The sequence below is a fragment of the Falco cherrug genome, chromosome 4 (assembly GCF_023634085.1).
Source record: "Falco cherrug isolate bFalChe1 chromosome 4, bFalChe1.pri, whole genome shotgun sequence".
Classification (NCBI taxonomy): Eukaryota; Metazoa; Chordata; class Aves; order Falconiformes; family Falconidae; genus Falco; species Falco cherrug.
This window is the reverse complement of record NC_073700.1, coordinates 51,139,619-51,162,569: the sequence shown is the minus strand read 5'-3', so window position 1 is coordinate 51,162,569 and position 22,951 is coordinate 51,139,619. Positions and strand designations below refer to the sequence as shown.

At 63.2% G+C, this 22,951-nt stretch overlaps 5 protein-coding genes across 7 annotated transcripts in view; 3 read left to right on the top strand and 2 right to left on the bottom strand.

Annotated features, from left to right (window-relative positions):
• Positions 1 to 22,951, bottom strand: part of LOC102055667 (uncharacterized) — a 39,972-nt gene that overhangs the window by 9,619 nt on the left and 7,402 nt on the right. Inside the window, exons 8-20 of the mRNA XM_055706798.1 lie at positions 21,734 to 21,856; positions 18,099 to 18,613; positions 13,688 to 14,272; positions 12,742 to 13,017; positions 11,617 to 11,896; positions 10,694 to 10,840; positions 10,442 to 10,612; positions 9,655 to 9,781; positions 8,149 to 8,213; positions 7,768 to 7,882; positions 7,415 to 7,525; positions 4,292 to 5,210; positions 3,680 to 3,803 (exon numbers count right to left, since the gene is read on the bottom strand). Coding sequence (XP_055562773.1) covers positions 3,680 to 3,803; positions 4,292 to 5,210; positions 7,415 to 7,525; positions 7,768 to 7,882; positions 8,149 to 8,213; positions 9,655 to 9,781; positions 10,442 to 10,612; positions 10,694 to 10,840; positions 11,617 to 11,896; positions 12,742 to 13,017; positions 13,688 to 14,272; positions 18,099 to 18,613; positions 21,734 to 21,856 — 3,558 coding nt within the window. The remainder of the gene's footprint in view (positions 1 to 3,679; positions 3,804 to 4,291; positions 5,211 to 7,414; positions 7,526 to 7,767; positions 7,883 to 8,148; positions 8,214 to 9,654; positions 9,782 to 10,441; positions 10,613 to 10,693; positions 10,841 to 11,616; positions 11,897 to 12,741; positions 13,018 to 13,687; positions 14,273 to 18,098; positions 18,614 to 21,733; positions 21,857 to 22,951) is intronic.
• Positions 807 to 3,875, top strand: LOC129735831 (uncharacterized). The gene has a single exon (XM_055706855.1). The coding sequence runs from the start codon at positions 1,413 to 1,415 to the stop codon at positions 2,448 to 2,450; it is 1,038 nt and encodes a 345-aa protein (XP_055562830.1). The 5' UTR covers positions 807 to 1,412; the 3' UTR covers positions 2,451 to 3,875.
• LOC114016692 (zinc finger protein 783-like) lies at positions 8,199 to 11,206 on the bottom strand. The gene is made up of 4 exons (XM_055706863.1): positions 11,069 to 11,206; positions 10,442 to 10,840; positions 9,655 to 9,781; positions 8,199 to 8,675 (listed from the first exon to the last, which is right to left on the bottom strand). The coding sequence occupies exons 2-4, from the start codon at positions 10,514 to 10,516 to the stop codon at positions 8,611 to 8,613; spliced, it is 267 nt and encodes an 88-aa protein (XP_055562838.1). The 5' UTR covers positions 10,517 to 10,840; positions 11,069 to 11,206; the 3' UTR covers positions 8,199 to 8,610.
• On the top strand, positions 11,477 to 14,786 carry LOC129735828 (tigger transposable element-derived protein 3-like). Its single transcript, XM_055706833.1, is given in 7 exon segments — positions 11,477 to 11,900; positions 12,167 to 12,218; positions 12,220 to 12,259; positions 12,261 to 12,288; positions 12,425 to 13,326; positions 13,328 to 13,733; positions 13,736 to 14,786. Coding segments are annotated over 7 exon segments (2,013 nt in total). The 5' UTR covers positions 11,477 to 11,866; the 3' UTR covers positions 14,287 to 14,786.
• Positions 16,458 to 22,769, top strand: LOC102055095 (uncharacterized). 3 transcript variants are annotated; one of them, XM_055706849.1, is made up of 4 exons: positions 16,458 to 16,639; positions 18,541 to 18,939; positions 20,286 to 20,489; positions 21,081 to 22,769. In XM_055706849.1, exons 2-4 carry the CDS (start codon positions 18,552 to 18,554, stop codon positions 22,106 to 22,108), a joined length of 1,620 nt encoding a protein of 539 aa, XP_055562824.1. In that variant the 5' UTR covers positions 16,458 to 16,639; positions 18,541 to 18,551; the 3' UTR covers positions 22,109 to 22,769. The 3 variants fall into 3 exon arrangements, with proteins under 3 accessions (XP_055562824.1, XP_055562823.1, XP_005442394.2); XM_055706848.1 differs by having other exon boundaries at positions 18,305 to 18,939; XM_005442337.4 differs by lacking the exon at positions 16,458 to 16,639 and having other exon boundaries at positions 17,043 to 18,939.

Sequence of the window (22,951 nt, the reverse complement as noted above, 5' to 3'; positions counted from 1 at the left end):
GCCCGTGAAATGGCGGCCGGAGGCGGCGGCGCCATGGAAACCGCCCTCCCCGCCCCCCCCGCGGCCGCGCGCTCCCGGGCTGTCGGGGCTCCGCGGCACGGCCTGGCCCTGTCCCCTCCTGTGCTGCCCCATCCCGTCCTGGGCGTCCCTGTCCCCTCCTGCCCTGGCACGTCCCTCCTGGCCCTGCCCCGGCCCCTCCTGTCCTGGCACTGTCACATCCCTCCTGTCCCCTCCTGGTCCATCCTGTCCTGTCTTCTCCTGCCCCTATTCTGACTCATCCCATCCCACCCCAATCCCCATCCCATCCTCATCCCCATCCCACCCCCATCCCGTTCCCATCCCAATCCCATTCCCATTCCATCCCAGTCACCTTCCATCCTGTTGTGCCCTGTCCGGTTTTGTCACATCCCATCCTGTCCCACCTGATCCATCCCTCCACACCGTGTCCCATCCCATCCATCCTGTCCCCATCCCACCATGTCCCCTCTGGCCCCAGCACAGCCGCGTGCCCATGCCCAGCCCACCAGGCCCCGTGTGCAGCAGCAGCCCCCCAGCACGTAGCCGTGCTCCCACTCCTGATCTCGAGGACCCCCAGCATGGGGTGACAATGCGGGGAAGTCGGTGACACCAAACACAGGGATGGGCCGGAAACCCTTTGGTTTGTGGAAGAAGGGAGGGGACAAGGGGGACCAGGATGAGGCAGTGATGCTGGGGGGAGGCGCATGGGTGCCCACCAGTGCCTGCACTGGGGAGGGGGGGGACAGTGCCCACCTCCACCCAGGGGGGGCACCAGCACGATGGCAGATGGGGACCCCCGTCCACCCACCCCCCATGCTGTCCCAGGACCACCCTCGGCCAGGAGTGACACCCATCAAAGGGGACACTGGGAGCAGCTCTGGGATTGGGGTCCACTGCCCAGGGCTTGTGTGTCCCAGTGCAACTGGGGAGACTGGGATTGCGGGGCAGTGACTGGGGTGAGCGAGCGCTTGAGCCCAGCTGTGGAGGGACACCCGCTGTGCCCATGGGGACGTGGACATTTACCCCAGGGGTGGGTTCATCATCATCAGCCGCCAGGGGATCAGGACACAGTCAGTGGTGCTGCGGTTGTGCAAGTGCCATGTGCCCGCGACCAGCGCTGCAGGCCACACGTGTACACACGTATATACGCACACAGAATTACATACGTGTGTATTTACGGTATCTCTGCATGCCAGGAGCCGTGCTGCCGCCCTGCACTCCCGCTGGCAGAGCCAGCGCGACGCTGTGTCCCCTGCCTTGAGCCTCCCCCTTCCCTCCTCTTCCTCCCCAGCACCTCCATCCCCACAGCCCCCCAGCATGGGGCAGCCCTATCCCACCTGGTTGCCCCAGAAAACACGGCGCAGGCTTCAGTGCTGATCACTCGCTCTGGCTCCATGGGCACCCTCTGGCCTCACCTTGGTGGCGATGGCGAAGCCAGGGAACCTTTGGGCCGCGAGTGCCACGTCCCTGCGCTGGCTCTGACCCACGGACAGGCCCCACGGGGGCCCTGCCCACCCCCACAACCCATCACAAAGCCACAACAGCTCCGTGGGCCTCTCCACAGCTCTAGGGGGGCTCCAGTGGCTGCCCCCGGGAATACCAGGCTACACCACGGGCAGAGCTGGGAGCGGGGACTGTGCCCCTGCACTGGGCTCAGGGAAGGGCCTGGGAGACGCTGGGCAGGGGGCAAAGCCCCTGGAGGGGCCATGGTCTCCCCCCCCCCAGCACCTTGTGTGGCCCCAACCAGCAGCTCCTTGCAGCAAAAGGGGAGCGGTAGCCAGGGGGCTGCCCCATCCCTGCTCCAGGATGGGAATGGGGGAATAAACAGGAGCTTCCACCAGCTGTGGCCACCACCGTGCAGAGCCAGTCACTGGGGCGGGGGGAAGGTGGAAGAGGGGACATGGGGACAGCTGAGGTCTGGGAGCAACCCAGGATGCTGGTGGCAGGCCAGCCAGACCCACCGTCTGGGCAGGGGGGCCTGGGGCTATGCTGGTGTCCCCTCCGCAAATACCCCAGGAGAGAGGGGACCCCGCAGCACAAGGAGGGGTGAAGGCAGAAGGGGCGCAGCTCAGCGACGTGCTGCCGGGGAAGAGCAGGACCCTCCCAGGACACTGCAGGGCACCCGCCGCCCCTGCCAGCCCCGGGGCCACGCAGCTCAGCCCCGGCACCGCACCACGTGCCCCAGGACGCACAAGCCCATGGCGCAGCAAGACAAAAGGGCGCAGTGCCCGGCGTGGCCAGCCTGGCAGGAACAGTTTATTGGCAGCCCCGGTACAAACAGCTTGGGTATGTGCGAGCGAGGAAGCAGCGATGCAAAGGCAGCGCGTCTGGCTTGGCGGCCCCGCTGGTGGGCAGCGGGCACGAGTGAGCCAAGGTCCCTCCAGCTGTGCCAGGATGCCATGCGGCACTGCCGGGCCAGGCCTGTCTGGTGAGAGATGAACCCGCAGCGCCAGCAGCCAGAGCCTCAGCAGAGCACGCCGGGGCTCCTCCGGCTGCTGTCAGTGCCGGAGGGCCAGTCCACAACATCCCAGCTCCGAGGCCTGGGGCAGCGCCACAGCCGCACACGCTGGTGCTTCTCCTGGCTCTGCCTCACAGCAGAGCCTGGCTGTGGCCGGCGACTCCTCAGCCATCGCTGCAGCCCTATTTGTGCGTGGCGCAGGCCAGCTCCCGGAGTAGTGACAGTATCCTCACATAAAACCAAAGTCTGCTTCCAGCCATAGCGGCAGGAGAGAAAAAGCTTAAAAACAAGAACCCCGAATGCCAGACGCCGGCCCCAGCAGCCCCAGATCCGCACCGAGCAGGCTTGTTTGCCGGACCTGCCTCCCCAGATGCTCGGCTTGGCTCATGCGGTTCATCAGCTCTGCAAGTTACCTGGAAAAAGCTAATAAATAACAGCCAGGTGCCAGGCAAGGGGGCTCAGGCGTCAGCGCAGGAGAGGGGCAAGCAAGGACGAAACACAGCGGCTGGCGAGGGGAGCGGGGCTGCGATCACTCACCCGACACGGGCTTCAGAATGGAAACACTGTATTGACGGACTTTACAAAAGTTATTACAAAACACGATCACAAACCAGCAGCTGACAATACACTGCGAAAGGGACACCACTTACAGCCACCTCAGGAACAACACCAATTAGCTCCGAGAAGTCAACCAATATTTACACAGACGCTGAAAAACTCCGGTCAGTTATCTCATACATTTAAGTGTTTTAGATCAATTGTGAAATATAGTGCCACAAGCTTCCTTGTAGTATAATAATAATAATAATAATAATAATAATAATAATTAGTAATAATAATAATAATAATATACTACTTCTAGAATAACTAAAACCCAAACAGCTCTTTACAGGGGTTAGGAGAAGTTGCTTTCACTCATCTGACTTACCTGAGTGTGAGACCAAACCCAGTTAAAAAATATAATAAAATCGCCTTCATTGACAGGAGTTTGTGTGACAGACCAGCAGCACTGTTCCCTCGGGCCAGAGGGAAGCTACAGCCTGATTGGTGCCAGTAATATCCTTCAAAAGAACAGAGACGTGTCCTCCCCGGGTGAGGTCCTCGACTGTGCCTCCACACGCTGCCCTTCCCGACTCCTCCTGCTCCAATGTCCTCAGCCCCTTCTCCTGCTCATCCTTTCCTCCTGCATCTACTTTTTCTCACCTTGCTCTTCGCCGCTCTCTCCTCTCTGCTTTTCCGCCTTCGAAAAATCCTGCGTCGTGTCCCTGACCACGTCTCTGCCTTGCCTCTCTTCCCTTCATTCCAGCCTTGGCCTCGTAGCATGGGGCTGCCGTTCGAGGTACGGCAATGCAACGGGAGCAGGCGGCCAGCTGCCTGGGAATGGCACCTTCCTTCCCTCCCTCCCTCCCTCACGCTTCCAGCCTTGCGGTGAAACGAGTGGAAAAAAGAAAGCGAAGCTCGTCACTCTTGAATATGCACAAAGATAGGTGGGGAAACACCTGCTAAATACAGACCCCAGCGAATCGCTCGGGATTATTCTCTACAGGCAAAATCCAAACCTGCGTAGGGGACAATGAGTACAAGGCCTACGCCGCTATGGAAGCCCCACGTCACCCCGCGGGGTTGAAGAGGTGCCTAGGCTGTCCAGTCAGAGTTTTAAGAGGAATTCCTTTGATGCTTCAACAAAGCGGGCTTTGTAGCATGACCACATGGAATAGCTGCGATACAAGTTCACCTCCCATCATGCTGCACGTCCACCTGCTAGACCGCTATCGTAACCGCACGCCCTTCTGACCTGGCCTCCCACCACAGCACTACTGCTTAGTTTCTTTTTTCACGCAGAAATGGCTGGTTTGAGTTGTCGACTCCAGGTTGTGCTGCGTATCCTCCATGGGCCGGGGGTTGCGGGAGTGGATTTTCTGGTGGCAATTCAGAGATTCTTTGTAGCGGAAGTGCTTCCCGCAGACGGGACACTGGTAGGGGGTCTCTCCGGTGTGGACCCGCCAGTGCTTGAGCAGGTGGTCCCGCCGGATGAAGCTCTTCCCGCACTCAGTGCACTGGTACGGCCTCTCCCCAGTGTGGATGCGCTGATGGCGGATGGCTTTGGAGAGGTCTCGGAAGTCCTTCCCACAGTAGGTGCACGTCAACGGCCCGTCACCCTTCCCTGTGTGGAGCTTCTGATGCAAGATAAGGCTCACTTCCAGGCTGAAGCTCTCCTTGCATTGGGAGCAGGTGTACGGTCTCTCCACCATGTTGTTCACCTGGTGCCTGACAAAGCCGTACTTGAACCCAGAGCTCTTCTCCCCATCAGGGCGCTTGGACGGCTTGGAGCGGGAGGGCCCTTGGGCTTTCGTAGTGGCTGTTTTGGATTTCTGCCTGAAGCTTTCTCCATGCTCCAGGGAAGTGCAGGCTTCCTCACTGGCATGCGCTTTCTGATGGGTGGCAAAGAGCTCCTTGTCCAGGAAGCTCTCCCCACACTCACAGCAGATGTACGGCCCCTCTACTGCAGCCATGTCCTCAGGAGCGTCCTTCTTGGCCAAGTCTCTCCCGCGGCGAGCAGAGCGCCTCAGCCCGTTGCCTGTTGTGGCTCTCTGCTGCGGGGTCGATCCACTCCGGCTCTTGCTGCTGGGCTTGAGCTCTTCCTCTGGGCTTGAGAAAACCTCCTCCCACTTCCCTGTCAACGAGCTAGGAAGCTCAAGGCTTTCGGAACCTTCCTCATCACACTGCTGTTCATCTGGCAGGGCAGAGACATTCATGTCATTTCTCTGAGATAAGAACTGCCTCGTCATTCAGAGCGCCATTCCCTTGGGGCAGAGGTGGTCTCTGCTTTGCACACTCGGGACAGTACCTGACACTACGGGGTTGCAACTCCCGTCTGGGAGCTACCTAAGCAGTACGGGAATACAAAGAAGGCCAAAGTATTTTGACTTCAAATCATAAACTGTTTAAGTTGGAAAAAACCTTCAAGATTGTGGAGTACAACTGTTAGCCCAGCACTGCCAAGCCCACCACTAAACCATATCCCTGAGCACCGCATCTACAAGTATTTTAAATCCCTCCAGGGATGGCGACTCCACCACCTCCCTGGGCAGCCTGTTCCAGCACTTGGCAACCCTTGTGGGCAAGAGATTTTTCCCAGCCCCCAATCTAAACCTCCCCTGGTGCAACTTGAGGCTGCTTCCTCTTGTCCTGTCACTTGTTACCTGGGAGAAGAAACCGACCCCTCCCTCGCTCCAACCCCCTTGTCAGGTGGTTGTAGAGACTGAGAAGGTCTCCCCTGAGCCTCCTTTTCTCCAGGCTAAACACCCTCAGCCGCTCCTTGTAAGTTCTCTAGACCCTTCTCCTTGTTCTCTAGATGCTTCCTCAGCCCCCTGCCCAGCTCTGGACACACTCCAGCCCCTCAGGGTCTGGCTGGTGCTGAGGGGCCCAAACTGAGCCCAGCATCCGAGGGGCGCCCCCCCCAGTGCCCAGCGCAGGGGGACGGGCACTGCCCCGGCCCTGCTGGCCACGCCGTGTCTGACACCATCCAGGGCGCTGCTGGCTTCCTTGGCCACACTGCTGGCTCGTGTTTAGCCATTGCTGACCAGCCTCCCCCAGGCCCTTCCCCAGTGGGCAGCTTTCCAGCCATGCTGCCCCGAGCCTGTAGCGTTGCATGGCGCTGTCATGCCTCAAAAGCCTTGTTGACCCTCAAACATCTGCCATCAGCCCATAGGCCCTGCCTGCCCAGATCCCCTCTGTGGAGCCTTCCTACCCTCAAGCAGATCAACACTCCCCCCCAGCTTGGTGTTGTCTGCAAACTTACTGAGGGTGCACTCGATCCCCTCGTCCAGATCACTGATAAAGACTTCCTGGGAAAGCTCACAGTACAATGATGAGACCTCTATATATAGCTAGACAAAGGGAAAAAAGTGGGTTTCTCAGCAGGAGGTGAAGCAGAACAAGTCTTTAAGAACACGTAGTTTAGGATAAAGTTTAAAAAAACTGAAGGAAGGGGAATAAAACCTCTTTTCCCCCTGGCCTTGTACAGTGCCTGGGGCTGAAAGAGCTCCCACAGTATAGACAGTAACCGAGAGCAACCGCCAAGGACCCTGGCAAAGGGAGGATGGAAAGAGCCCAGAGGATCTGGGAATGTGGAAGAGAGGGCTGAAAAACCACAGGTTTCTGCAGAGAATGAGAAGGTAAAGCTCTGCCAAGCATTTGCATGCCCAGAGAAGGCCACTAGGCACTCCCTAGCACAGGCCTCTTCATCTACTTGTCACTCTGCCAGACATCTTAACACACGGCTTGAAAACAGGCCGCTTCGTTTGCATCAGGCTGAAGTTCTGGAAAAGCATCACCCAGGATGGTTGAGTTGCTTCTGAAAACGAGGCTGGGAAGCCTAAAGCACATCCTAGCACGGGTCGCTTCGCAAAGCAGCTCATGTGTCCCCACGCTTCAGAGCGGGGACCTGGAGCAACAGGGCACTGACAAGGACACATCTTTTGTTGCACCACGAGAAGCCTCACATTTGGCTGACAGAGAAAGCTAGGAAAAGCATCACTTTACATACTGGTGGAAGACTTTTAAAAACTTTGTTGCTAATGCCATCAAAGCTTGCCTACACTACGCATGGTCCTGCTCATCTCCACTTCAAGGCTGACCAAACACGCTACCTTGCCAAGTGATGTGACACTGTACAGGTGATCTGCATCCCCTAGCCAGTCCACAGCTGCTTTTACAGCTTGCTGCTTGTGTACCACAGCTGCTTCTGCTCACGCACTATCCATCTGCCTCAGCTGCTGTCCAGCTCCCACGCTGGCCCTCGAGGCAAGCCTGACTGAGACCACTGCGAAGGCAGGATCTCGCCCCGGGCAATCCCCAGCCAGTGCCAGAAGCCCGAGCCCGCCTCTAGTTCCAGCTCTGCGCAACGCTCGGTGAAGCTCTGCACATCTAACTCACATGTACTAGGGACCTCCATGCTTTCCTCTTCTTCAGAGCCCTCGTGGCTTTCAGCCAGAGTCTCTTCATATTTACTCCATGAGTTGTCATCCGGACCAGGAAAGGAAAACTCTGTACACAAGAGAAAGAGTGACAGAAGTTTACACTGAGGGCTCCCAGCTGCTTTACAGGGGATTTCAGGAGAGATGGCCGCATCGGGCAAGAGCCAGCTGGGAAAGCAAAGTCACCCCGGTGCCCAAGGCTGGAGCTGGCAAAACTCACCACAGAGGCAAGTGGACGAGTGCAGGCAGGTGGTGGCAGCCACATGTCTGCTTTCCACCTCCCCACCGAGTCCCAGGGATGTTATGGCTCACCAGTGCTGGGGTCTGTAGGGGTTTCTCCTCCCTCAGAGTCATCTGGATCCTCCACGTTGGGATCCTCTCCTTGCTCAATCCGTGACAGGGAGGTCGGGCTTTGAGATGGCAGCATCTGTACATAAAAAGAAAATCAGAATGTTTCCTTTGCCCTCGCAGGAGAGAGACTCTCAGACCTTCGCCCACCAACCTTCCTTCGCTGCTGGGATGACGGGGTAATGGAAAGAGAGGCTTAAGAAGATGCTCTCACACATCTGCACCGCTCACCTTGTCTGGGCCCTGGGAACATGAGCGGACTGCAGGAGCACACTCTGCTCAGGTGAGGAGCACCTCCCAGCCTGCAGCGTGAGGAGGAGAATAAGAAAATGCATCTGTGCTTACCTCCAGGCTTCCTTTCTTCTCCTCTCTGCTAAGGTCCGCGGATCCATTACAATGGGGGACTTCAGCTCAGGAACAGCACCAGAGCTGTCAGCCAGCGGCAGCAGGGGAAGTGCCCTCCCCATGCGGTTCCCTCCAGCCAGGACCGCTTCATCCTACTCGTCCGAGTCACAGGCTGCTCGCGGATTTTGGTGGGGGAAAGGGGACAATCACAATCTCTCCTAGGGTGGAGAGCGGAAAACTTCATTTCCAAACAAGCATGAGTCCTCTGGGTGTTAATTTCCACTGCTGCTCTGGTGGATCCATTTGCCTTATGCGAGGGTCAAACTCCTAAGCCTCATTACTCAAAGGAAACTTTCAGACGAAGCACAGATACATTTTTCTAAGCTCCAGGCTCAGATCCACAGATCCCCTTCAGCAGGACTGCTACATTCCTGCACCTCTAGAGCAGGATGCAGGACTGTTTTAAAAAACAGGCCAGTATTTACCCTTCACCTTTTTACCTTGCACACAGGGACCACAGAAGACCTCTGTTCAAAAAATAAAAGAAGAAACAGAGAGAAAAAAAGGACAAAAAAGCCTGGATTGGCCAGAGTGGGATGGCAGGGTGGCGAGTTGAGCCTGCCTGCCAGCGGCCTCAGCACAGGGAGGGGATGTCTGTCTACCAGGGGTTGTGCCTGTGCTCCCACCCACCACACGCGGACGCCCAGCCAAGGCAAAGTGATTTCTCAGAACACACATAGGTGCTTGTGAAGGCACCATGTCCCCCAGAGGGAATCCCCGCAGCTGGGACTGGAAGGGGTGAGCAGAGTGCGTTGGTTTAGCTGTGAACTCGCTGCCCTCAGCTGCTGGAGGGGACAGCAGAAGGCAGAGCTTGCCTTTGCCCCCTGCCTCTCCCCAGCTCTACCCTGGCACTACAGTAGCAGATACCACAACAGCTTGTGCGAGAAGCATTCCCTAAGATGAGGCTGGGTCAGACAGAGCACCAAGGCTGGCAGCTGACAAACCTCGCTCTCCTCCCTTACGAAAGGCTCTGCAGCTGAAGGACCGATCACCCACAGAAAGGGCTGGAAGGAACCTCAGAGGCAGGGGCACCCCTCTGCTGCCCTATGTGGCCAGCAGGCTGATGCACCCAGCGCAGTGGATCTGTGGACCTTTGCGTGACAAAGAAACTTCCCTCTTCCTCACCTCTACTTGGCTTGAGGGTCCTCTGGCTTCCCCTCCTCCTCACAACCCAGGTGCTCTGCTTGGCTGCTACCAGCCACAGAGACCGTCAGGGAAACACGGTCACTGCGGTGAGGCTCATGACCTCCATCCACCGCTAAACTGAACCGGTGAGGGCTGAAGGAACTGCCAGGGCTGCTGGTGATGGCCAGCATAACACGTTCCTGGCCCAGCACACCATTCATCCTCCCACGACCTTGCCAGGCACAGCTGTGCTTCCATCCACCAGGCCCCAGGAAAACCTGGTGCATCAGGAGGCTCAGGACAAACCCAGCCCGTCTTTACCCATCGAGATGACGGCGTCGTAGTTGCCTTTCATGATATGCCTGTAAAGCTCCTTCTGCCACTCGTTCAAGCTCTTCCACTCCTCCTCAGAGAAGTTAAACGAAGCATCGTTGAATGCCACAGGAACCTGCAATTAAAAGCATCATACGCTCAGACGTTTTGCCTCCTGTCACAGAAAGCACCAGGGATGTTTTCTCATTCAAAACTCCTCAAGCACTGGGCAGGACAGTCCCAGGTAGCAACGCCCGCTCCTTCCACATACCTCGTTTGGCCCCCTGGGCCTGGCTTCACCCCCTGTGTGCAAAGAACCATGATGGGGTTTTCCCTCATCACTTGCCTGCCCCTCGCCCTCTGCTCAGACTCCTCATGCTGCAGGTGACGCCCTGTGCACAACACAGACTCTTTTCCCCACTTCATTTTTGACATGGTTCTGCCACCAAGTGCCTCCAAACAGGCACTGGGGACGTTACCAAAGCCACCAGGCAGTGGGACTGAGCCACGTGGTACTGCATGACTCAAAACACAGCTCCAGCCACACCAAGGAGTTTGCAACCCTGCACAGAGCAGTCAATGTGTTTTGGGAAGCATTGTGTGTCTATAACGAGCAGTGTGTAATTAATACAAAGGAACCCCGTGCTGGTGCTTCTTGCCAAGCACCAAAGGAAATACACTGCTGTGGGGAAGCTGGGCCCTGCTCAGCACCACAGCTGCCCTGGAACCAGGCTGTGAGTGCCTGAGTGCATGCGGAAAGAGCCCGTTTGGAAAATGGAGCAGAGGACACCGTTACCTTGGGGACCTCTCCCTTCGCCCCCGGGGGCAGCCGCAGGATCCAGAAGTTCCTGTTCTTTAGCAGGTTTTCCATGTTCTCCAGTCTCTTCTGCAGCTGCCCATACTCCTGGATGAGGGTACCCAGCGCAGTCCACTTGCTCTCCAGCTGGTTCCCGAACTCCACCGCCGTCTTCTCACAGGCCGATCAACTTGGTTTCTGCCATCCTCATCCTCCCCTCCAGGTTCATCAGCTGGGCAGCTGGGCATCCACCTTCCTGTCCACGGCCTGGATCTCGGTGACCAGAGTCAGAGAGATCTCGGCGGCCGGCAGCTCGCTCTCCGCGGCGGGGCCCTGCTCGGCGGCGGGCAGGGGCTGCTCCAGAGCCAGCTCCTGCGGCTCCATGTCCCACTCCAGGTCCTGCGGGGACACGCACAGGCCGTGGGCTCCACCGCCCGAGCGAGGCGGTCCCCGGCCCGCCGCCGGCCGGCCGCGGGGCGAACGGGGCTCCATGGGGGAGGGGACGGGCCCGCACCGCCGCCGAGCGCCCTCGGGCCGGGCCGCCGCCGGGGAACGGGAGACGGGGGACAGGCCGGGGGGCGGCGGGGCGGGCGGGGGAGCGGGGGTGGGGGCGGCGGCGGCGCTTACCTGAGCGGGGGCCCAGTCGGCCATGGCCGTGCGGGGCGCGGCGGGCGGCGGCGGCGGCGGCGGCGGCGGGGGGAGGGGGGGGGGGGGCGGCGGAGCGGAGCGGGCGGCGGGCGGCGCGCGGGCCCGGCGCCTCCTCAGCAGCGGCGGGGCAGAGCGGCCATGCCGAGAACGCAGCGGACGCTGGGAGCGGCGGCGGCGACGTGCGGCCGCCGCAGCGACACCTGGCGGCGGGCGGAGCGCGCAGCGCCAACGAGCAGGGAGGCGCCGAGCAGGGGCAGCCGCCGCCGCAGCCTCCGGCCCCGCGGTGATTGGGCGGTTAGCGCCACCAATCCGCGCCGCGCCCGCTGGCGGCGGCCCAATAGGTGGGCAGAGCGGAGCGGGGGGCGGGACGTGCCGGGACGCGCGCTCCCGCCGCCGGTAGCGGGGGCCGCGCGGGGCGGGGGCGGCGGGGCTGGGGCGGCGGTGGGCTCGGCCGGCGGGAGGGGACAGGGCCCGGCCCGGGTACGGCACCGCCACCGCGGCCCGGCGGGGCTCGGTGGCTCCGGTACCGGGGCCCGGCGGGGCTCGGCGGCTCCGGTGCGTCTCACACCCCTCCGCAGGCGCCCCCGCAGGCTCCCCCGCCGGCGACCCGGCCCCCCTGCCCGCGCCGCGAGGTCGCTGGCCGCCGGCCGTGCGCCATCATCCCGGTGCGGCTCAGCGCTCAGCCGCCGCCATCCCTCCCGCAGGGTGAGGCCTGGCCGGGAGCAGCACCAGGAGCAGCGCGCGTCTCCCCCGAGGACCAGGCTGGTGCCGGGTGCCATGAAGGAGGACCGCGAGCATCCCGTCGCCCTGGGTGAGGCACGCGGGGTGCTGCCCGCTACCAGCCCCGGTGCTGCTGGTCACGGCCCGGCTGTTAGCGAGGCCAGTGGCACCGGCCCGGTGGGTGGCGGGAGCAGGTTGCCGTGGGCGGCGCCGGGGTCACCGTGGGACCACACCAACCGGCTGTCCCATCCCCCACAGGGCGAGCGGTGGCGGGGGGGATGCTAGTACAGGCCTGTGGTGACTGGCCGTGGTCACCGGCGGCATCACCAGCTGTCCCTCCTCTTGTCTCTGTGACAGGTTATGCCATCACCAAGCCCGACATCCTGGCCGAGGTGGAGCGAGGTGAGGAGGTGGGCAGGGCGCTACGGGGAGCACCGGGGCCCCCGGGCCGCCTTCGGCACCCACCGGCCCCTCCCAGGGTGAGCGGGGGCACAGGGCCCAGTGGGACCGGGGACAGGGCTCGGGTGATGGGCTGAGCACTGTTGAGCCAGAGGGCTTGATCCGGTGGGATTCCCAGGGCGGGGGGCGCTCCCCAACACCTTCCTGTCTCTGCAGGGGACTGGCTGGGGAAGGAGGTGAAGAGCGAGGAGGGGGTGTCCCCACCACCCACCTCTCCCCCGTCACGCCGTGCCAGCCCCGGTGACTTCCCTGCCCCGCTGCGGGAGCGGGGCTGCAGCTACTGCAGCCTCCTCGAGCCGGAGCCGAGTCCCAGTGCCAGTAACGGGGGGTTCCTCTCGCCACCCGCTGCCTTCGAGAGTCGCCGCTGCCGACCCGAGGAGCTGCTGCTCGAGTGCGCCGAGTGCGGACGCGGCTTTGGGCAGAAGCCGGACCTGGTGCGGCACCGGCTGGCACATGGCGGGCAGCGTCCCTACGCCTGCAGCCGCTGCGGGAGACGTTTCGCCGAGCCGGTGGGGCTGGGGGCCACGGGCAGCCCCTGCCGGCCAGCCCCCTGTGCCGGCCGCTCCCCAGGGACGGCAGAGGGGGGCACGGCAGCGCCCCGGAAGGAGCGGAAGGAGCTCTCGCTGACAGAGAAGGTGCGGGTGCTGGAGATGCTGGAGGGCCCCAAGGTATCACAGAGCGAGCTGGCCAAGCGCTTCGGGGTGTCACAGCCCCAGATCTGCCGCATCATCAAGAACAAGGAGCGGATCCTGAATGAGTGGCACTGCAACGGTGACCCTGAGCGCAAACGCAAGCGGGAGGGGAAGGACACGGCCCTGGAGGCTGCCCTGCTGCGCTGGGTGGAGGGCGCCCGTGCCACCGACCTGCCCATCAGCCGCCCACTCCTCCAGCTCAAGGCCAAACACCTTGCCGAGGCGCTTGGCCGGCCTGACCCGGAGCCCAGCGGTGGCTGGCTGGCTCGCTTCGGGGCACGCCACAACCTCGCCTTCAAGAAGCCACCGGTGGAGAAGGGGGACGCAGAGCAGCCCACGGCTGAGCACTGGGCCGGTGTGGTGCTGCCCCAGCCTCCTCCGCAGCTACGCGCCCTCCGAGATCTATGCCTGTGGGGAGACGGGGGTCCTCTTCCCAGTCAGCCCTCCTGGCAAGGGTGAGAGTGCCGGCGACCAGCTGACGCTCCTCCTCTGCGCCAATGCCAACGGCTCGGAGAAGGTCCTGCTGCGGGCAGTGGGGGAGAGCCCCCAGCCACGCTGCCTGCAGGGTGTCAACCTGGCACAGATGCCCTGGAGCTACCGCGCTGGCAGCCTGGCCGGCATGACTGCCCCCCTCTTCGCTGAGTGGCTGCGGGAGTTCAACGAGGGGATGCAGCGGCAGGGGAAGAGTGTCCTCCTCCTCCTCACCAAGCATGAGGCGCACCCTTACCTCCAGCTTTCCAATGTCAGGATGGTCTTCATCCCATCGGCCACCACTATGCCCAGCCGCTGGACCGCGGCATTGCCGGCGACCTCAAGGGCCACTACAGGCGCCGGTTGCTGCGGTGGCAGCTGGTGGAGCGCAGCATGGGGCAGCCAACCCTCCTGGATGTCCTGCACATGCTGGCACAAGCCTGGGGCGACGTGCACCCAGAGCTCATCGCTGGCTGCTTCCGTGCTGCTGGCTTCAGCCCCGATGCTGGTGCTGAGGCTCTGGCCCTGGCCCCGGCACCCAGCCCACTCAGCCAGGAGCAGCTGGAGCGCCGCGCGCTGCTGGACGAGGAGCTGGAGTGTGATGGGGAACTGGCAGAGGTAGACAGGGATGAGGGGACAGCGGAGGGCGAGGACGCAGGAGAGCTGGCAGTGGTGCAGCCCTGTCCCTCGGAGCAGGAGGTCTGGGGGAGCCTGGCCACACTGCGGCGGTACCTGGAGTGCCAGGCCACCTCGCCGGACCTCTTCCAGGCCTTCTATGAGCTGGAGGACGTGGTGCACATGGTGTCGGCCGGCACCAGGCGAGCCCTCCTTGGGGATGCCCCTCCCAAGCAGTGAGCGGAGTGGCCAGCACATGCCAGGGATGGGGGCTGGTGCTCATCTGGGCCATCACCAGACTGGCCTGGCCGCCGTCTCCTGCAGCAGTGCCAGCTGAGTTGTGCCGTGGGGTTTGCTGTGGGTCTGTGTGGCTCAGGGGCAAAGGGGGTGTCCAGCAGGGAGCACCATGCCTGACAGCTGTGGAGCCACTGCTCTGGATGTCACCCACTGGTGTGGTGCTGGGGGCTGGTGGTGGCAGCCCAAAAACTACTGCCAAAACCTCCTGGGGGTGGCTTCTGCAGCAAGCAGAAGCCGTCTGGTGGAGCTGCCCCCGGGGGGAATTTGCCCTGAGTGGGGTGGCTGTGTTTGCTGGGGGCGGGTCCTGGGGTGATGGTGGGGTGTCCCCATACCAGGGACAGTGGCTCCTTCCCACAGGGGTTTGGGGGGACTGGGTGCCAACAGCTGCTGTCACGACGTGGTGCCCGGAGGTTTGCAACAGGCATTAAAAGGTGGAATTCAGCAAAGCGCACATGGGTGGTGTTTGTAAATATTTTAAAGTCACATCCAGCCCTGCTGTGAGCCGGGCAGAGCCCCCACACTTCCCTGGGGCCACCAGGAGCAGCAGGGACACCCCAGACCTGTCCTTTCCCTCCCTAACCCTGGCCTGGGAATGCAGACACCCTGGCCCGGTGGCACCGCAGCCACCCCTGGGACCCTGCAGCACCCCAACCAGTGCTGTGTGTCCCCTGGGTACCAGGGCCACAGGCAGCAGGGACCGGGGTGACAGCCCCATCATGGCTGTTAATTAGGAGCCCTGGAGTGCATGCCAGGGTGTCCCGTGCGGTGTGGCTGGCACCCATGTGCTCCCTGAGGGTCTCCTGCACAGCCCCCCATGTGTACCCTGGGCTGCACACCCTAACAGGCACCCACTGGTTACCCTGTCCCCGGCATGGTGACTGCTCCTGCCCTGGGGTCCCTGAGGTGGGATGGGACACCAGGAGGACACCCCTGTGTGCACCAGGGGCAGCTGGAGGGCCGTACCCCACAGCGGGGACAGGTGTGTCCCTACAGCACTGTGGCACCCAGGGGTGCTCTGCACCCAGCCCTTACAGCCAGCCCTGCAGAGGGAACCCTGGCCAGAACCCAGCGGAATGGGCCCAGTGGGAGCGGGGGGGGGGGGGGGGGGGGGGGTTGGGCAGGAGCTGCTTGTTGGACGCACAAGAGGTGCTCACCGGGGTACCCAGGGCGGGGGGGCTCATGGGGGCAACCAGGGCAGGGGACCATTGGGACGCGGTGAGTGGTGCGTGCAAGGGTGCCAGTTGGGGTGGAGGGGGCAGGGGTGCAAGGGGCACCCGTTGCATGGGACAGGGTGCACCCCAGGGCCTCGGGGGGTGCTTGGTGAGTTTGCCTGGGGGGGTGCATGGGGTGAGGGTGCACGGGGTGCACAGGGCAAAGGGTGCAAGGAGCACGCACAGAGGTGCAGGAGGTACTGAGCACCTTCAGGGTGCATGGGACAGAGTGCAATGAGCACCCTTAGGGGTGCAGGGGCAGGGTGCACCGGGACATGTCCATCTGGGTGCAGGGGCTGCCAGGGGCCCTCCAGGGTGCAGGGGACACCCGGATGCCTGCCAGAGGGAAGGTGGCACCTAGGGGTGCACAGAACAGCACCCGTTGGCATGCATGAGCACAGGATGCAAAGCGGGGGGGCACCGGGATGCTGGGAAGTACAACAAGCACCCCTGGGTGTGCAGCGATAGGGCACGGGATGCAGCGGGACGTGTCCATCGGGTATGCAATCCCGGAGGCTCACGCAGCAGCCCGGCGGGGTGCCTGCGAGGGTGCCCACGGAGGTGCCCGGTCCCGGGGTTGCACGGGGCTCTGCCGGAGGTGCGGGGAAGGTGCGTGCCGCGGGTGGGGGCAACGGGCTGCACGGGAGGGGGCACCCGAGACCGGCTGCACGGGGGAATCCCCACGGGGATGCGCGATCGTGGGGGTGGGTGCGCGCAGCACCTGGGCGGGAGGGGCTGCAGGGCCGGGGCGCGCAGGACAGTGCCCAGGGGGATGCGCAGCCACGGAGGTGCCCGCGTGTCCCCGCGGCGCGGCGGGGCGGGGGGTGCCCGGTGCCCGGCGCCGCCCCCGCGGAGCCCGGGGCGCGGCGGTGCCGCCAGGGGGCGACCAAGGGCGGGCGCGCAGGGCCCGCGCCGCGCCGCGCCGCGCCGCTCGGAGGCGGAGGAAATGAAGGCGAGTTCCGCCGAGGCGGGAGCCATTACCCGCCGCCGCCGCCGGAGCTGAGCCCCCCTCCGCGTCCGGCCCCTCCGCCGCCAGCCCCCGCTCCCCCCCCCCCCCCCCCCTTCGCACGCCCGTCCCGGCACAGGTAGGCGCCGCCGCCCTGCCCTGGGGGGTGTTGGGGGCGGGGAGGGAAGGGCTGCGGCCGGGGCCGGTGCTTGCCCCCGGCCCCCCCCCCCGGCAGGCCCCGGCCCCGGCCCCTTTGTCCCCGGTGCCCGGCGGAAGCGCGAACAAAAGCCGCCTGCCGCAGGCCCCGGCCCGGCCCCGGGGGTGCAGCCGGGAACCGGTCGCCCCCCCCCGCCCCGGGGCTCCCCCGCCTCGGAGGGGGCAGAAGCCGCTGCGGCGGGGGGCAACCGGCTGGGGCGCTGAGGCGTCCGGCCGGGGCGCTGAGGGGGCCGCCGGAGGGGCTCGGCAGGGCCCGGAGGTGCTGAAGGCTTTGCCATGGGGCTGAGGGGCTGAGGGGGTCGGCGGGGCCGCGGCCTGTGCCGTGGGCGAGGGCCTTGGCGGGGCCATGACGGGGCCCTGAGGGGGTTTCGCTGCGGGCCCGGGACTTGCAGCATCTTTGCCAGGGTCTTGATGCACCCGGCGGCAGCTGGAGGTGTTCGCCCAGTCCCCGGTCTTTGCCGTGGCCCCACAGCCCACGCTGGGAGCTGGAGACATTTGCCATGGCCAAGGGCTTTGCTAAGGGCCCAAGGCCCTCGTGAGAGTTGGAGTTGGTCACCATGGCCAAGGCTTTCACCGTGGTTTTGAAGCGCTCGCCACAGCTGTGATCTTTGCCATGGCACTAAGAGCCCTAACTGGAGCTTGAGGTGTTCACCGTGGCCAAGGCCTTCTGTAATGTCTTTGCCGTGGCCTTGAGGGGCTTGCAATGGCCAAGGGCTTCTCCGTGACCCCAGGGTCCTCACTAAAAATCTGAGGTGCTCGCTGGGGTCTTGAGGTTCTCACTGTGGCCAAGACACTTGCTAAAGTCTGCATCTTGGCCAAGGTCTTCAGCATGGCCTTGAGATGCTCACCATGGCCAAGGCCTTTGCTTGTGGCGCCTAGACCTGTCCGATGGCCAAGGTCTGTGCCATGGCCCTGAGGCCCATGCTGGGAACCTGAAGTACTCACTGTGGCCAAGGCCTCCACCATGCCCCTGAGGCTTCATGCGGTGGCTCTAGTGCTTTTACCATGTCGGTAGTCCACACCATGGTGCTGAGGTGCTTGCCATCACTGAGGTCCTGCTGTGGGCCTAAGGTGCTGGCCATAGCCCAAGCCCTCATTGTGGTGCTTGCTGTAGCCCAGAAGCGATGGCCATGGCTCTGAAGTTGTTGCCGTGGCTCCTGTCGTGGTCCTGGGGTGCTTGCCAAGGCCTTGTCCTGGAGGCACTTGCTGTGCAACCAGAGGCAGTCCCCATCACTGTCAACATGGCCATGAAGCCCTCACTGCAGCCTTGAGGCGCTCCCCATCGCCCTCAGCCTGGCCCTGAGGTGCTCCTCAGCACCCTCTGTGTGGCCCTGAGACACCGGCCACAGCCCCAGGTCACATGCCATGGTGGAGGCACTCACCATGGCCCTGTGGTGTGTGCCGTGGCCCTCACTGTGGCCTCTGTCATGGTCCCAATGTGCGCACCATGACCCTGACCCTCTCCGTGGCCCTGGTGGTAGCTGGCTGGGGACCCCTGGGTGCCTGTGGTTGGAGAGGACCAGGGGCCCTTGCCATCACCCCGTGCTGCCGCCACCCACCGCTGCCCTTTCCTTTTCTCCCCTCCCAGGTGCTCTCGAGCTGGGGCGAGGGGATGAGGTGCCCCCGTGCCGCGTGGTGTGCCGAAGCGGCTCTTTAGATCCTCCCCGGCCCAAGCCTCCCCTGCCATGGATGCCTCGGGGGCTCTTGCTTCGGCTCCCTCCTCTGCGGCTCCCTCGGGCTCCCGCAGCCCCATGTTCCCCCCAGGAGCTGACAGAGAGGAGTGGGGACCGAGGTTCAATTGTGCCCCTTCCACCTCTGCCGCAGCCTCGCAGGCGATGCCAGCATCTGGCCGGAAGAGGAAGGCCAACTTCTCCAATGACGAGACTGAGACGTTGGTCTGGAATGTGGTCCGGCATTTCAGCGCCCTGTATGGGTCTGAAGCCCTGCGGGCTCACCCCGTGCGGCGGAAGCAGCTCTGGACCCAAATCCAAAGCCGCGTCAACTTCCTGGGCTACACCGAACGCTCCATCGACGACCTCAAGCACAAGTGGCGTGACCTGCGGCTGGACGTCAAGAAGAAGATCACTTCCAAGAAGCACCTGCCCATGAACCGTGCCGGTGGGCCGCTCCACAAGCCACGCCTGACGCCCCTGGAGAAGATGGTGGCTTCCACCTTCTTACAGGCCAGCCACGACTCAGAGCCTGAAATCATCTTGGACCCAGGTCAGTTGTGGTAGTTCTCTGGGGAGAAAAGAGTTGGAGTAGTGGAGTCCCATGCTGTGCCCTATCTGCGCTCTCTGAGTGATGTCCAGCCTCGTAACATCACCAGGCCGTGGTCCTCCCGAGCTCCAGGGTCTGTCGAGTGTTTGTGTTCTGTGCTAGCCAGCGCGGCATGGATCGTGGAAGGAAGTTTTCGGGTTTCGTGTCGTATGTGGTTTGTGCCGGGATTACAGCATCCAGCAGGGCTGTGGTCCCATTGTGTCTGGGTAGCTAACCACCAGGGTTGGAAACAGCATGCATTGGAATTAAAAATCCACTGTGGAAATAACCTGGGGTCAACAGGAACACCTCAGACTTTGTCGGATCAGGTCTTCTCTGGTTTTGTTTTTCCTCTTTAATTTGATACAGTGCCTGGCCTTGCTGGATACTGTCTAAAGGCAGCTGTTAAAAGATGGGATGGGATTTTACTTCCCCTGTTCTTTTCAGGGTTGGCATCCCCCCATGGGTAGCTGAGGCCAGAGGGAGCGGGAGCAGGAGCAGGAGCAGCTGCTTCGGAGCAAAGTCACAGCAACCTCCTGCAGCGTCTCGCAGCTTGGTGCTGTGTGTGGCCAGGGGTGCCAGAGGGTCCCTGGGTGGGCTATGCCTTCTTGATGGGGCTGTGCCTTTGACTCCTCTGTTGCTTGCACAGCAAACCTGTGTCTTGGCCTACCGCTGAGCACGGAGCCCTGTCGCTGGTCCTGCTCTTGGCTAATGCCTTTAGTTCAAATGCCCGAGAGTTGCTTGAGGGGAGAGGATGTTGGTGGAAGACCCAACATTGGTCTTGTGGTAGCACTGAGCTGGGCCCACAGGTACACCCCAGCTGGGCTTTGTTGCTGCCCAGGAGGCATGTACCCACCCTGGCCTTTCATTTGCGCAAAAGGAATATGTGTGACTTCTTTGCGTTCCTAGGGGATGCCAGGGTTAGTTGTTCCTGCTTCTTCCCCTGGTCTTTGATTTCAGCGTGGCCTGTCAGGTTTCACTGGAGATGGGTGGGCGGCATGGGTGTCTCTGAACCAGACACCCGCCTTGCTGCAGAGCAGAAGATCTCTGGGCTGAAGGAAGAAGTCCTGTGGGACGTTACAGGATGTTGACCCTCACAGGGCTGGGCAAGTTCAGGATGGTCCTGGGGGAGATGAGGGTGAGCGGTTGGGCCTCCCAGGAGGAGCATCTGTGCCTTGGTGCAATCATGTCCTCTGCAGGTTCCCGTGGGACCCTTCTCCTTGGGAGCCCTATCTGCCCTTCTGCGGGGACATGTGAACTGCCAGTGCCGTCATCGCAGTGGCTGAGGCTGGATTCTCTCTGTCCCACAGATCTGTTCTTCCCCGGTGCGACCAAGCAGTCCTTCATGCACCTGCAGCCTGGCGTCAGCCACCCCAGCATCTACATCGACACCAACGGGCAGCCCTCATCCCTGCCAGATGTGGAGGGCTCTGCTGTGCCCCGGCTGGCAGTGCAGAGCCCTGACCCCTCCATCATCTGCGAGTACAGCCGAGGAGAAGGGCAGAGCAGTTCGGGTGAGGCTGTGGGACAGGCTGCGGCAGGGCTTCAGGCAGTGGAGGGAGGGCGCGGGGTCTGGCTGGAGACCCCCTGGGAGCGTGGCAGATGGTAAAAGGTTGTGGTGGTGGTTTGCACCGTGAACCTGGTCCTGGTGTGGCAGAGTGCTTCTGGTGGGGCTGGATGCCGCTCTCGGCATGGCACTGGGGGTGGCGCTGCGGGGGACACCCCGACAGGAGACACTTCCCTGTGCCTGCCCAGTCTGTGTGATTATCTCCTGGCCTGTGAGTCCCGAAGGGCTGTGGATGCATAACGGGAACCTGGAGCACAGTTCCGTAACCACTGAGGGTTGTTCAGTGGCAGGAGAAGGCGGCAGATCCCAGGGAAGGCAAAGGCCATGGCCATCCCTGTGTTAGTGGGGACCTGGGGAGCTCGTTGTGGTGGGACAGGGGGTGTGCGAGGCAGGCAGGGGCGAGGGCTGCACGGCTGGGGCACGTTGGCCTGCTGTGTCCATCAGGGACGTGCATGACGGGGGCAGTCCATGTGTTGGGGAGGGGCAGGGGGACAGAGCGGTGGCTGGGGCTCACCTGAGGGCTTCTCTTCTGTTCCAGCCGAGTCGGGACCAGAGCTGCGGACTCCAGACGTGTCAGCCATTTCCCCGTCCCTGCGAAACGAGTCCCTCGTCTCCTACGCCTCCATGTCAGAGGAGGAGGAACGGGAAGGCCGGGAGGTGGAGAGGGGCCACGGCGGGGCCGTAGGGATGCAGCCCGGGCCTGAAGCCCCCATGACTGCGGAGGAAGACATGAAACTGTCCCGCCAGGCCATGCTGATCCGCAGGTGCAGCTCCCAGGGCTCCGTTACCTCCCTGCCTGAGGACCCTCTCAACCCTGTGGACGCTCACTCGGACTGGGGCCACGAAGGGGTGTCCGACCTTCCCCCCCTGGGCCGCGGGCTCGACTCCTCGCACCCCGAGGAGCAGGCGGGGGGCCCCGGCCCGGATATGGGCGCTTTGCCTAGGGTACTGATGGGGCCCACCTGGGAGAAGCCAACTGCAGAGGAGGAGCCCCCGGCCCGCTCCCCGCTGCACGGCGCCCTGACCGAGGAGTCGCTGCCCTCCTCCGCCTCTCCCCCAGGGGACGCCCCAGCTGCCCCTGGCCCGCCCCGCGGCCTGGGCTGCTCCCGCCTGCGGGAGGACCGCCAGGAGAGCTGGAGGACTAACATCCATCACCTGCTCGACCTGGAGGAGCAGTGGGACCAGCTGTACCATCAGGAGCTGGCCATGTGGCAGGAGGAGCGGGCCACCCAGCGCGAGGAGAGGGCCCGTGACCGCGAGCTCCAGTTCCGCCTGCTGGGCGTCCTGACGGACATCCGCGACGAGCTGCGCTACCTGCGTCAGGAGAGGGCCAGCGCCCGGCAGAGCCAGGCGCCACCGGCCGAGCCCCGGCCAGACCCCAGCCCGCTCCTTGAGCAGCCCAAAGCCGAGCCCGGCTTCCCCGAGCCGCAGGCCGGAAGCGCCAGCTGGGGAGAGACCGCCGTGCCCAGCCGAAGCCCCTTCGGCAACCGGGGCCGGGGCCGGCGTCGGGGCCGGCCGCGCGGCTCTGCCTCCAGACACAGACGGCTCTTCCTCACCAACAGCTAGGGACGGGCAGGGACGCTGTCCCACGAAGGACATGGTGTGCCTGCGGCCCTCCCGGCGCCTGCACGCAGGGCTCCGGCCACACCGTGCGTGCCTGGCCACGGACAGAGGGGCGTGCACGTGGGGGAGTGGCGTGCGGGGGTGTGCGTGGGAGCCGCCTGGGTTGTGGGAGGCATGCACAAGCATGCGGCCGCCGGCAAGGTTGGCACCTGCCCCCCGGCACGGCCAGGCCCCCACGAGCATGGGGAAGGTACAAAGGGGCACGAGTGGCTGGCGCTGGGAGCGCGCTGGGCACATGCCTGGGGAGGGAGGTGGCGATACACACGTGTGTAAGTCGTGCAGGTGCCCAGGAGGCCTGCCTGCACCCGTGGCCGCGCCTCTGCTGCTGTGGGCAGCCTGGGGCAGGGCCCACGAGCGTGGCTGGCCGGGTGCGTGTGAGCAAGCGGGGCGCTGGCACACAGTGAGGAGGCGTGTGCGTGCGTGGTGTCAGTGGGGCCGTGTGACAGCGCTAGTGAGTAGGATTACTACCTTCGGGGGGTGGGGAGTTAGGAACACTTAGTCGCTGATGTGCGAACATTTTATGCAAATCATTTAATGACCTAATTTGCATATAACCATAAACTTCTGTTTAAAAAAAATCCCCAAAAAACAGAAAAGACGTCTCTGTGTGTGAACTCAGTGCTGCAGTGGTTTGGTGAGGAGGGTCCTGGGCGAGCAGGACCTGCTGTCCCTCAGGAACCTTCCCATGCCACCTGCTCTTGGCCAGGAGCTGTGCGGAGCCGCAGGGATGGCGAGCTGCCCATATCGGGCACCTGAGGATTAATCCTGCCCTTGCCAAGGCAGCCC

Bases quoted from the DNA above. Each gene is read 5' to 3' on its own strand.
- LOC129735831 (XM_055706855.1), top strand. From the start codon at position 1,413: ATGGGCACCCTCTGGCCTCACCTTGGTGGCGATGGCGAAGCCAGGGAA.
- LOC102055095 (XM_055706848.1), top strand. From the start codon at position 18,402: ATGGATGCCTCGGGGGCTCTTGCTTCGGCTCCCTCCTCTGCGGCTCCC. The intron at 18,940-20,285 runs GTCAGTTGTGGT...TCTGTCCCACAG, and splicing joins TGAAATCATCTTGGACCCAG to ATCTGTTCTTCCCCGGTGCG. The intron at 20,490-21,080 runs GTGAGGCTGTGG...CTTCTGTTCCAG, and splicing joins AGAAGGGCAGAGCAGTTCGG to CCGAGTCGGGACCAGAGCTG.
- LOC114016692 (XM_055706863.1), bottom strand. From the start codon at position 10,516: ATGGAAAACCTGCTAAAGAACAGGAACTTCTGGATCCTGCGGCTGCCC. The intron at 9,782-10,441 runs GTAACGGTGTCC...TTTTAATTGCAG, and splicing joins CGAAGGGAGAGGTCCCCAAG to GTTCCTGTGGCATTCAACGA. The intron at 8,676-9,654 runs GTAAAGACGGGC...TTTTTTGAACAG, and splicing joins CGACGCCGTCATCTCGATGG to AGGTCTTCTGTGGTCCCTGT.